At 45.9% G+C, this 13817-nt stretch overlaps 1 protein-coding gene across 3 annotated transcripts in view; it reads right to left on the reverse strand.

Annotated features, from left to right (window-relative positions):
* The window catches only part of NEGR1 (neuronal growth regulator 1), a 185082-nt gene that overhangs the window by 22330 nt on the left and 148935 nt on the right, over positions 1-13817 (reverse strand). The window contains exon 7 of one of the 3 annotated variants that reach the window (XM_025152755.3): positions 6651-6789. The exons of the other annotated variants lie outside the window; for them this stretch is intronic. Coding sequence (XP_025008523.1) covers positions 6692-6789 — 98 coding nt within the window. The 3' untranslated portion in view covers positions 6651-6691. The remainder of the gene's footprint in view (positions 1-6650; positions 6790-13817) is intronic. 3 annotated transcript variants of the gene reach the window in all.

Raw genomic sequence — 13817 nt, forward strand, 5'->3', positions numbered from 1 at the left:
CATTTCAGTTAACTACATTCAGGTTAATGATTTATTATAGGAAAGCCTTAATAGTTTGTATGCAAGATTTAAAACACACAGAGAAGGAAGGGATAAACTAACTCAAGGTCAAAGCAATAAGGAGAAGATGAAGACTGGGCTGTCAGAACTGTCTGTTACAAGAGCAGATGGAGAGATTGCAGCCCCTGAGGGCTCACCAGAGTCCCACAGTAACATCTCTAAGCACGCTGATACCTGAAGGCAGCCGAGGATGGATGGCTGTGGAGAAACCATCTACAAAGGCTGCATGAGAAAACAATGGATTGAGGGTGGGGAGACCCTGTGGCCCTGAGGAGCCCAGCCCTGGGACAGGACAGCCTGGCCCATATGCAGCCACAGACCCAGCAGGACACCCATTGCACGGTCCTGTGCAGTCACTGTTAAGGCAGGAGACCAACCATGATGCAAAATTCACTTGTTCAGTTAAATTGATAAATCTGAACCTTTTGTGGTCGGAGATAGGAATACAGAGAATCGAAGAGAATTGCTCTGTGGAAGTAGACAACAATTATTTGTTGCATTAAAAGATTAAAACTTAGCATGGTGAATACTTGAGATAAATATGCCATCAGCAACACTGAAGGGAAACAATGCCGTGTGTGTGTTTGCATGTATCTCAGTGTATGCACTGAAAATAAGAACAAATTATTCCTTGCTCAGCAATGAAGACCCCATTTGTGCCATGCTCTGTACCTGATTTTGAGCTGGCAAGCGATACTGGTTCAGACTGCAGGGTTAAAGCCATAGGGCGTTTAGCTCAGCCTCCAGCACCAGAACTGCTCCACCTGGGCATCCAGGTTCCCCCTGTGGGAGCAGAGCCATTCCCCATCCTTCCACCTGCACACCTACAGGTAATTCACACTAAATGTTGTCAACAGCAACGTACCAATCTAAACCCAGCTCAATAACATACACAGCAATGTAGACTGTAAGTCAGATGGCTTCTGTCTTTGTGTTAATGCAGTGGAGTGTGCCTGATGTGCTTTGCAGTTGTCAGGACCAGCAGTGGTAGGTGAGCACTCAGCATCTGTGTGCTGTTAAACGTCCAGAATGGGGAGCTATGGCTGAGGGAGGCTGCGAAGTGCCTGCAGAAGGCTTCTGGTTGTCCTCACAAATAACCCGCTGGAACAAAAGTATTTCCAAATTCAGCCAAAAAAATTTCTTAACAGGTTTTGGGTTAAGTCAAAGCTTTTGCATGACTGCAGTACTACTTTCCCATTGCATGTCTGTGCCCTGCCAAGGCTGTAGGCAGGTCTGTGTCAGTGTCCTGCTGGGATAGCAGGCAGACCCCAGCAGTGTGACAGCTGAGGGCACAGTGAGTGCCCCTGCAGCGTTGGGGACAGTGTGGGCTTCCCAGTGGGACAGGCACACGTCCCTTTTGTTATTCAATCTCTACATGTTTACGGTGGGCTCTGATAACTCAGAAAAAATGGGGCAGTGGTGGCTGGGAGAGGCTCAGCAGCCCAAATGCACGAGCCTGCCTCTGTGGTAGATCCCCCTTGTGGGTCCCCCCACACTGCTGGCTGCCCAGTTGTTTCTTGAAGCAAATGTCTTTGGGTATCACACCACGGGAACTGCGGGGCCCAAACAAAGCAGGCTCATACAAATCCTGCAGGTATTACTGACATGCTTTTGGCGTAACTTCAAAAACAAAAATGTTTTTGCACCCTGATACACTGCTGTATGGTATATCTTTAAGGGAGCTCCATTTAGACACAGATGGATTTGATCATATCAAATAAAAACCTTCCATTAAATAACACAAAGGAAAGGAGCCCTGCTAATACATTAATAGGATAAATGCAGCAGGCTCTGAACACAGACTGCCTCAGTGTTTCACAAGACAAAATAGTACAGCCCCAACATACCCAATTTCTGCTGCAAGCAATATTTCATAATACCAAGAAGTATTTATGAGGAAAATTACTGTGACTGGATAGAATAAAACTTGGCTTTATATATCATCCTTTATACTCAAGTTATCTCAGATTTCTTTCCTCAGAAGAAATGTGCAGTCATGTTGGAACAAATAAAGTGCCTTTTAAGAACTTGAGAATTCCTGATGTATATCACCCTGGAAGGTCAGAGACTGCTCTTGCACAGAGGAAACAGCAGCGGCAGCACAGGGAGGAGCCCATGCTACCAGGTCCCCACGTGGTCTCCAGGTGCCACCAGTAATGGGAACAGAAGACAGCCCAGTGCTTTGTCTGAAGGGTACAGCAGGTCTGGGAGTCATAGAATCATAAAGGCCAGAGGAGATCTGTAAGATCATCTAGCCCAACCACTATCAACCAGTTGGTAGCACTGAGCCAATGTCTCGCTGCCTTCCAAGCAGGAGTCTGACTGTACGTCTCAGAAGTAGGAACAACAAGTCCTAAATCCCATCCCCTCTGTCCTCCAGCATGGGCACCTGGTCTGTCCCAGGCTGAGCCAAGCTGGGATTTGAATGCAACAGCTGCATGAGAAGGGGCTTCAAGCACTGAGGAGGGCATGGCTAGAAGTCAGGTCAAACTTAGCCAGTAAAAGTAAACTGACCAAAAACCAACCAATTTAATAAGGCCTCTCAAAGCGGCTCTTTAACAAAGATAGCCAACCGCACACTTGCTGGGAGAACAAGACTTGACTCTGTGACAAGTCCTTGGAAAAGCATCTGTGATTGCAGTGAATCATCAGTGCTATGTTGCTACAAAAGGACAAATATTCCCTGGGATGTGTACATACAAGTGTGGGCTGTGCTCTGGGGCTGCTGCTCTGCTTCAGGGCAGCATGTGGTGGGATGGCTGCCTTCACGGACAGAAAGATAACAGCCTGAGAACACTGAGAGCCACTCAGCCACAAGGAAGGCCAAGCAGCAGGCCAGCTTAAAGCCCAAGGAGCAGACAGAGTGCTATTGGGACACAAGGATTGCCCTGGAGAAGGTAAGGCAGTCACATTCCCTGGTTTGGGGCAGGACTGGGCTGCAGCTGGGGGGGGGGGGGGGGGGGGGGGGCAGGAGGAACAACAGAGAAAAACAGTGTTGGGTTTCATGGAGGGTGAGGGATTTGGATCACTGCAGGCTTTTAAGAACAGTGAGGATAAATATCTGTCAAAAATGATGCTGTGTATGCAACTTCTCTTGGCCATGGGAAGAGAGCATTCTAGGCATTCTGTTTTGCTGTTGTTTTTAAAAAAAGTCCAGGAATGCATCACAATTAGATATTAGACAGGTTTTGTGGAACCTGAGATACAACACAACAGGAGGACAGGCAGAGCAGGGGATGGCAGGCAGTGCAGCAGCCGGCCCAGCCTGCAGAGGGGCTGTGCATGGAGCTCCCCTTCCCTGCCCAGGAACTGCTTCTAGATTCTTCCCTATGCCTTGAGAACATGCCTGTGCCATGCAAGATGCAGAGAACACTTTAAATAGGTCTTTAATTCTCACAGAAAAAATGAACAATGCTGTAGAATCTGCAATTAACCTCTCAGCTTATCACATCCAGCCCTGTTACTGTACATATCTTGAGCTGTCCCTCATCAATACTCCCAGATGCCTTACAAACAGTTCCTTTCCTTCCACTGGGAGCAAAGAGCAGAAGTCATCCCCCTCGGGAAGGAGCCCTGTGTTCCTGGGTGTGTTCAGCCAAGGCTGTCTGACACTGCCTGGCTCCTGCAGCCCTCCTCATGGTCTGCATTCCTGGGGCTGCCATCATCCCCAACTCTCCTTCCTCCTTCCCCTCTCTCTCTTTACAGAGCAGGAGCAACAACAGATTCAAACACTTGACATAAACTTGCAGTTCTAACCCATTTCTTGGTGGGATCAGATTTTGAAGGGCTATAATTATCAGCAATGTTCCCACACTGGAGCTATGAATAAGTCAAAGGGCTTTATTGTTTCTACAGCTTGAAATAAACCCCAGCTTCCACTTCCTTTGAGTCTGCCAGGCTTTCCTCTCCTTTAGAAGTGCTAAAAATAATTCACCCAAGGTGTTATAAAAAAAAAAAAAAGGAAACTTTTATATATATTATATATATATATAGGAATATTATTTCCTGTTCTATTTCAGCAGTAATCTCTTTGGTAAGGTTATCATCAGTGACTCAAATAACTTTGCCTTCAAATAAAAGTTATTGCTTAGCCCAAAGGCCAAATGGAGTGTGCTTTGTGGAATCAGATCCACTCTGCCTCCTCAGAGCATATATGAGAAGAGTTGAATAAATACAAGTCTAATACAGCTTGATAGTCATTTTCATATGATCTGCCACTGCATATTAATGAGCTAGAAACACTAGCTAGGATTTTATTAGTAATATGCAACGTGATGGAAAGTACAGCAAGAACAGCAGAGCAGCAAGGTCCCAGGCTATAGCAAGGGATGGTTTGCTCAAATACAACAGCCATAGGAACAGAAATAAGGAAAAAAGGTTGCTTACCTTCAGGAGGCCTCGGGTATGCAAGGACATCCAGTAAGATACCCACACCTCCACTACCAGCCCTTAAATGAGGTCTGGGAAGGTGTGGATCCTGGCTCCAGCCCTTCTGGTCACTCAGGTGCATTGCATTGCATTAGGTTACATGCACCTGAGCTCCCCTGGGCTGGCCCTGCCTTCCCACCAGGTGCTGCATCACTGCTTCAGGCAGTGACTTAGCATTTCTGCTACAGTGATACAAGGCCTATTTAATAAAAATAGTCCACCAAACAGCGACAGTTCCATCTCCACGTTCAAGCAGAAGTTGAGGCTAGCACACCACAGCCTGGGATGCAGGCACAGCACAAGGCTGTCTCACACACATAGCTACATAGCTTATCTGCAAGCACCTCAAGGCAAAAACCAGCCCCAGACAAAATCCCTTCCTGATGAAAACCTCAAAGTCAAACAAGCTGAACCTAATTGCAGGCGTTTCCACTAAAGCTGTGCCTTACAACTGCATTGTATGAAATAAGAATGAGATCAACATGAGTAAGGTGATATGGGGTGGCGATACCCTCTGCTCAGTGCTAGGCTGCTCTGGGCCATCAACACCCCAGGGTGCCTGGCCTTGTGCTCACTGCAGGGGGAGAAAGAAAGGGAAAAAGAGACATCCTGGGGAGAAATGCTGGTTTCACTATTAAGGCATTCCTGTGGATACCTGAATCCTGCTGAATTTCCTGGCTAAAAAAGCAGAACTCCTTGAAATGAGAATTGGACTGATTATTTTGGAATTACTACTGCTGTATAAAAGAAAGGTGATGCCTTGATATAGACTTGTGTAAACTGGATAGCGCAACGTAATGCAGCCTGCTTCCAAGCAGCAGAAAAATAATTGAATAGCATCAGTGCGCTCAGCAGAGCCACCAAACGCAGCTCGGGTTTGCCTCTGCTTACCAGAAAGATGGTTGAACTGGGATGATTTTTAATTACGGTGTATTTTTAGCCGTCATCCAAAAGACAGATGTGCAATTCCCAAATGTCCTTCTTGCCTCAGATTTCGGGTGAAAGACTTTTCTTTCTGAGCTTATGTATGCAAAGCCTCAGATTTTGAGGAAAGTAAAAAGCAATTCTATTGAGAATGATGAAATCACTTTTAGATCAGTTTTCTAAATGAGCCATCTACTAAAGCCCTCCGTTAATTGAAAATCCTTCCTTGTAACTGATACCAGAACTAATTCCATTGAGCCTATTTATGTGCAATCTTAAGACACCAGGCAATTATAGGCCCCATTTACTGTAGACCTATGTGACGTATATGGCTATGTAACCCTGGAGCTCAGTGACTAAATATGGATATCACATTCGCTTCCCAAATTTTACTTATAGAAAGATGACTTTTTGTTTGCCTGCAGCACAAAGTACATGCTGTCTCTGAAGCATATATATATATATATATATATATATATACTCTTATTTTTTTATCTTCCCGTTTGAAACTTTCCCCTTCATTTATTCTGTGATGGCACGAGGTTCTGGTTTGCCATCAGCTGTGTTGGGGGTGCACATCCCCATCACCTGTGGCTCAGCCATGGTAAAAAAAAGAATTTGTGAGTCCAGCCCCTTTTGTTTCAAATGGAAGATGTGGAATAGCAACAACTGTAAAAGCAGAGTGGGATGGCAATGGAAAGGGCTCATTCTAAGGGAAGAAATTAATCACAATTTCCTGCTGTTGTGCAGTGTTCTGCTCATACTGCTGGTTTCAGGGTGTGAGGATGGCCACGTGTCTGCAGCACACAACTGGCCTTGACAACAACCAATGGAAGCAATCATCACATTAGCTTAAGATGTCCCATCCCTGGAGGCATTCAAGGCCAGGCTGGATGTGGCTCTGGGCAGCCTGGGCTGGTGGTTGACCCTGCACACAGCAGGGGGTTGGAATGAGATGAGCATTGTGGTCCTTTTCAACACAGGCCATTCTAGGATTCTATGATACAATTCTATGAAATAGAAAAGAATACATTGAGGGTATAGACGTCATGTCTAGAGCAGGCTGATGGAGGGATCTGCATGGAAATGCAAAATTAAATGGAGGAGATTTGGTCACAGTCTTCCACTGGATGTGTCAAACGCATCTTTGGAGAAGATTACACTGAGACAACAACCAGAAAAGCACTAGAGAATGCACTGGGACAAGCCAACCAGCTGTCTGTCCCCCTCCCCCACACCTGCATTGTGGTCCCTGCTGTGGGGCTCCCAGCTCCCATCCTCACAAGGTCTTCAGGGAAGGCTGGCCAAGAGCCACTGCTGCCCCTGTCGGATAACCACACTCACATCTCCATACCAGGTGGGTGACTGCTGGGCCGGCTGCAAGGGATCGAGGTTGAAGAATGGGCTCAGCTCAGAAGAGTGATGTTCTAACAGCAGCTATGGGGTTACAAAGCCAAGAGACAGACGCACAGGTTGTTCCAAAAATAATACCTATGGTGTGTGCTACCAGGTACTTACACTTGGAATTCTGACAGCCTACAATAACTGCTTCCCTGACAATGTTCCCTTCATTTGTAAGTGTCACATTTAAGGAAAGTAAAAGCATTTTAATGCAACAGAAAAACTTGGCATGGGAGCTAATTACTTTAATTTGATATTTTTTTTGGCTCATCTGCATACTTGACAATTATTTATGACTTATATTGGTAATTAGAGTCTGAGTCTTGCACTGAAATATTGCAAATAGCTTTGAAGACTTTCGCTGATCCTTCTAACTTTCTTTTAGAGAAGATGAATTTATTAGTAGATAATATGTAAAATATTTGTACTTCTGACCTTTTGTAAAACATTCTTCCTGCATTTTAAATGATCAGTTGGCAGCATCGCTCTCCTCAATATGAAGCGAGACGCTGTAAATAAGATCCTGAATTAAGCAGCATATTAAATCTACGTCTTCAGTGGCAACCCTTGATGGTCCTCATATATCACGAGGACTCTGTTGGTTCTGCTACATTCAGCTATGCCATACAACATGGTGAATTATCTTTTTTTTTTTTTTTAAACACTGAACTTTACAGCTTCTGGACAATTTGAACATCATTCTTCTGCTCTTGACAAAGGATATTAAGTTAGCAGGTTAGTGCATGATTTCTTTTCTTTTTGGTGGCTGCGTATGAGAAAGGAACTCTTTTTTTTTGCTGGAGGATCTGACAAGTTTTGAACAAATCCTCCGGTGGGGAAGCTGTCGGGTGGTTTCCCAGTGTTGATTTTTCATTCAGCTTTCTGCTGAATTTCCCAAGAACTTCCCAGGCCTTTCTCCTGGCCGGCCTTCTGCACTGTGTGTACATTGCCCTGGGTGTACATTGCCCTGGGTTTACAGGCGTATTTAAGAACAGTGGAACTCATGGCAGTCTGCTGAAGCACAGCGATCGTCAGTCAATTCATCATCAGTAGCACTCTCACAGAACTGTAGGGGTCACAAGGGACCTCAAATAACATGTCAGATGAAAGAATTAGTAAAGTCAAAGCGTTTAAACTCCAATTCCACAAGAGTTTAAACACAGCGCTACCGCCAGTGATGACTGACCAGATCAGTGTTATCTCCTGAGTGTGTCCTGTCTGTCAATACTGCTTAATCGTCTTCTTTGTAATGGGGATATCTTAAGCAGAAGGACACTGGATAAGTCATATACATAAAAGAGATCTACAGCTTGCTGGCATGTGGAATTCCTCTCCTACATATTTTTATGGAAGTACCGGCACATTACGTGCTTGGCAGCATAAATAAAAGAACGTGTTACCCTGGCAATTTCACATTTACTACATTAGTTAGTAAATGCAATGGCCACCCATACTTTCCTACAATAAAAACTGCTGAGCCTTTTCATGAAAGATGATTGCAATTTCCACTGGTCTGTACATGCAATAAAGAACCATAACTCATCAAAAGTTGAGCTATTTGCTCTTAAGATAGAAGAGCATTTTTCTCAAACATTTGACACCACATTAACTATTCATGAAAGTTGAGTGTTCAAACACCGCCTAAGTAAAATTGTTTCTACTTTTCAACTTGATTGAGGTCTTTTCTGAGCGAGGCTACACAGCAGCCAGCAAAAGGACTCGTAGCGCACGAGAAAGGCAGAGGCTGTCCAGGTACTGCAGCTGTGAGCTATTGATCTGCTGGAAAGCCTGGTTCCTCCTCCAAAATTGATTCATGATAACTGCCTCCATTTGGATCAAACAGTATTTAAACGCCTATAAATTTTAATTAAATGATTTGTCACTTTGAACATACAGTTTGTCATCTTGCAGCCGAGCGATGTGTCTTTATCAGAGAATGACTCAAGGGGAAGGCATTCGTCTCCCCTGTCGCTTCACCCCCATTAAGACAATTTGCTGCTGTGCAGCACATGGGGCTGTGGGAGCAGCCTGCGAGCCGGCTGCCTCCTACCATACAAACCCACAACATCTCCCTTTTGCCTTTAGCATACACTTAACTCTGCACACTGCGAAGTCTCCTGCTGCACCATAGCAAAGCACTTCGCAAAGCTCTTCTCCACAGCACACTTTCTCTTTTTTTCATGCATAAATCACAGCCATACTTATACTCACTCAGCTGCCCAGGTATCCCTGTACCCAGGAGCTCTTACCCACGGGATGCTGCTTCTAGGAGTGGAAATCTGCTGGCTGACTCCAGAAGCGATGTTTTATTTTAACTGTTTCTTTGTGACCGTGTAACTCACCCTGCTGGCAGTGCGACTGGATATGGAAACTTGGTTTCAATTAATCTGAGCTGTCTTCAGTGTGTGCATGTTACACAACACTGCTGTAAGCATATGAATTTCATGCACATCCTCCTCTCTCTGTGATAAGGTTTAATCCTTTGAGGCAGACAACCTCTCGTTTGTGCAGGGACACAAGCTGTTGCTTTAAAGCTGCCACTTTAATTCCTTTATTTAAAGCTGCTGCTTTAATTCTGGGCTCCACCATCTGTGAGCTGAGGACTTAGAAAAACGTCCCGTAAAGTTCATGCATAAAAAAAGGCAGGAACTGCCTATCACAGAGTCAAATTTTGCTACTTTTCATTAATGTGAATCTCCTGATAAGAAGTGTATCTCTTGAATGCAGCATGCTAGCAGGCCACAGGCACAACCACACCTACTTTGTCCTTAATATTGCTTCTTTGTCACTACACAGTAATACACTAATACAGGGGTAGATGGAAAGAGCATTTGCTGACATTAGCATAAGCACAGTGAGAGAAGAGGAGGAACTGCTGGTGCCCACGCCTGGGTCAGCAAGCTGGGACTGAGCAGAGTGACTGCAGCCATGGCCTGGGACAGCCTAGGGATGCTGGGGACAGCCTAGGCTCTAATTGACGGGACCCTGCAGCCCTAGGCCCCATGGATGGGACCCCACAGGCCCTGCCCTCCAGGTGCTGCTGCCTCCCAGGCTGCAGTTTTGCTGCCAGAGAAGGATTTGGCATCCAGAGGCTTTCCAGGCACACGCCTTCCCCACCTGCTCTTCAGCTTAATCCAGAGGATTTTGGAGACATTATGGCTCAGCTCTGCATGTGTTATTATGCAGGAGAGAGGAAAAAAAAAAAAAAAAACAGTTGAGATTTTTCAAAGCTGACTGGGAGCTTTAGGAATAAAACTCCTGTTAAGGCTGAAAGCTTCAAAAATCTCTGCCTGTTAGCATAATGTGTGGGACAGGGCTGTGCCTCTGGCAGCCCCTTTCCCACCTGGCATCCCACAGCCCTGCTGTGCACAGCCTCAACACCTCTGCACAGTCCCCACTCCTCATCAGTGCTCCCTGGCCAATTAATGCATAAGCTTGTGTGGCATTTACAAAGGTCTGCACTGTGATGAATCATGATCTAGAGATATGCTTTTCTGGAAGCAGAATTGTCAGTGAAATACTAACAGTGGTATGGAGGCAGCCGGGCCTGAAACCACGCAGGCTTCTGCAAATGACCCTGGGTGGACACCTGTCTGCATGCATTGCTGGCTCAAGGAAGAAGAGGCCTCCTACTGAAGAAGGCAGAGTTAACTGCAGCAATGCATGCAGGTAGGCAGGGGTCAGTAGCCAGCAACAGTGCTCAGCCGCCACTCCCTGCACTGTGAGCCTGTATTACAAAGGGCCCCTGGACTGCAGCAGCACTTTAAAGCAGAAAAATAAAGCACTGAAAAGGTTCTTTAACATCCTCACATTGTAGGCAAGCAGCAGCTCAGCTCCTTGTGTAGAGGGGCATTTTCTGGTAACGAGCAGAGCAACTCGATGCTGTGTGTGTGTGTGTCCTTTGGATCATGGGAAAGCAGCACAGGCTGCCAATGGGCACTTTCCTTCTGCCATTGATTTTGGCACTAAGTTGGGATTTCAGAAGGCAGCACGTGGCACCGGGCAGGAATGTCAGCAACCTTCCAAGGAGTTATGGATGCCATATTCAGACAAAAAATAAGTGGAGAAATGATGTATGTCGCTCTCCAGGCAGTAGTAAGGCTGGCAGACAGTGATGAAAGTGTTCCACATTTTGCTTCCCCTGACCTCCCTGGGAATTAAGGGTGCCTTCAGAGCCACGACTGTGTGCACGCCCTAAGGCATGCCTTTCCAAAGAGCTATGCTTTCAGGGAGACAGAGGTGGGCCCAGAGTCATTTAAAGCTGCCTCCAATATACACACACTACACACAATTCATTATTTTTCCAAATTGTACTGCATATAACCCTTAAGCTGCAAAAATTCTTCATGTTCCTACAAAAGGAACCTTCCACATAACTCACTGAGTAGCAATAATCTGCATTTACCAGAGAGAGGGTTTCTACCTCTTTGTCAAACACATCTCCTCCTTCATTTACAATGAAACACCATAACAGGAGGCCACGGGAGACCGCAGGTATGGAAACCTAACAAACAGCATTGCAGGCACTGCCTATTCCCAAAGTGTCTCTATAACTCGAGTGCTTTGCTATAACAATTTACTGCAGACTATTCAAATTACGTGCTGTTTTCCTATTATAAAATCCATACCCTGCTCATTCAAGTGAACACGCTCTTGATCTTTCAAAACGGAGTTGTTCTCTGAATTGCCTCAGCTTGGCAGAAAGCTCATTCAGTGTGGTCCCATACACCACGCCTGTTGAATAAGGAGGCTGAATGGTAGGCAATCACTGCAGTTGCAATCAGAGATACTAAGAAGGATAAATTCTATCGATAGTTTTTTGAAGAGATGCATCCTTATTACTTGGAACATGACAGAGAGAAATGCAAGCTGAGAGACGGACCCTGACAATGAGTGGGACGTACATACAGGAACAGATCATACAAACCATAGGAACAACTACAAGGTGGATTTTCCTTGTGAACCTTATTTGATCAGGGGAGTAGCACACAGGAAATTGGCATGAGATATGTTTCCTTCCACTTCCACAGGAGTTCCTAAATGGATGCAGGGTTCCTATGAAGGCCTGCTATTCAAAGATACAAACTCCTGGTCCTACTGCAATCACACTGAGTGCTGTCCTATATCTGTGAAAGGAGATGGTCCATTTTTCAGCATTCATGTCATAAGCTCTCATTAGCACCTGGGCTTGGAAAGAAGCAAAGGTCACAGTGCTGCAGGGCACCAGGCAAGTGGTTTATGTACATAATATGACCTTTGCTAGCGAGGCGCTGAGCCCTGGGCAACTCCAAGCACAATCTCTGTTTTATTCAGCACACAGCTCCACCAGTGGGTCACCCAGTGTGCCTCCACCAGAAGCACCTCGCTGTGCCTGGGCTGCCCAGCCCACGTCCCACTGGAGGAAGGTCATCACCCATCGTGGAGTTCTGCACAAAAGCCATGGCTAAAACCAGGATGGCACCACTCTGGGAGCAGTGACAGCTCATGATAAACCAGTCTATATTTTACTATTCAGAGCGGCCAAGTAAGCCTTCTCTGACCACACTCCTTGAAGGACATGGAGTGACCCAAATACCATATCTGTTTTTCCCTGTGATTTTTTTCTTCTCTTTTCTTCAACGCAGAAGATGCTACTGGAAGAAAAATTGCATCATACCATCTTTGTCAGGGTCCCTAATTGAGAATGACCCAACTATTTAAAGATCAGTTTGGTAGAGCGGGTCTTGTGGTATTTAGTAAGGAAAGACAAAGCAGCAGCTATGACTTTAATCACTGGGTTCAGAGTAAGGAAGTGGATGGTCCTGTATTATCTCTGGGTGCCAGTTCTCATCCAGCATAGCTGAAGATCTTGCTGGCAACAGTATTTGATGCTCCAAATGCAGCTGCCAAGAAATTGAAGTTTCCATTTGGAGAATTTCAGACAGAGAGAAGACAAGAAAAGAAGCGCAGCCTGGGACGAGGCTGGAAGGAAGCCAGGATCTTTTCCCCCCCCACTAAAAACTCAATAGTCCTGCATTCGAATGTCTGTAAAACTGACATATTCGTGGAGTTTTCAAATGAGTATTTTCTGACAAGTCCCCTGCCACCCCCAGGCCTCCCTCCTGCAACAGCCCAGAGCCGTCAGCCCCCTCCCAGACAGCTGGAGCCTCTTTGATATTCTGGGCAGTTGGGACCCTCCCTGAAGCTATACATATATATATATATGCACAGTTATATGTACATTTTAAAGTTCTGCACATGGCTACACATCTCATCTAGATGGATATATGCATATTTATTCCTCTGTGAATTACTGTAGCCAGCCAACTCCGACTGATAAACCTTCTCATAAAACATACCCTGTATGATAAATAAAAACAAAGACTGCTCTCTTTGTGCTAATGAATCACATTCTGGAATCCCCCGCTTCTCTTTGCTCGTTCACAACGTGTCTGTATATGTGGGTTCTTCTGGAGCAGCCTTACTGCCTTGCAGTGTCACAGCTCAGCCTGGGAGACCCATACTCGCATCACTGTGCCTTTCCATTGCCAGTGCAGCCCCGCAGATGGGAGATGCTGCAAGAGTGAAATTGCAGATGAGACCTGAGAGCCACTGAACACAGGTGGCCCTGGTGTGCCCCCCACCAGGCATGCACACACCCACCTTCCCAGCATCTCCTGGGCAACACGGATGGAGAAGGCTGTGGGTCCCTGCCTGCCTTGCATACTCCCTACCCCCTTCACACTCCTCGGGCATCATTTCAAAAGATATCCCTGCACAGCTCTCCTGGCACTCCACAGAGCACTGCTTGGTTAAAGTGAGATATCTCAGCAAAATGCTCAACGTATCCCACACCACAGTACTCGAGCATTCCCATCACTGTGTGAAGCCCCACTGAGCACCACAGCTGCTCCACCACTGCTGTGGGTGCTGCTACTTTGTGGGAGAGCTCTTTAATGCCAAAATCCCCCCGGCAGAAGACTGCAGGCAGCGTAGTATCAGAAGAAATACTCTCACATTTTACA

This window comes from Gallus gallus, chromosome 8, assembly GCF_016699485.2.
Source record: "Gallus gallus isolate bGalGal1 chromosome 8, bGalGal1.mat.broiler.GRCg7b, whole genome shotgun sequence".
Taxonomy (NCBI): domain Eukaryota; kingdom Metazoa; phylum Chordata; class Aves; order Galliformes; family Phasianidae; genus Gallus; species Gallus gallus.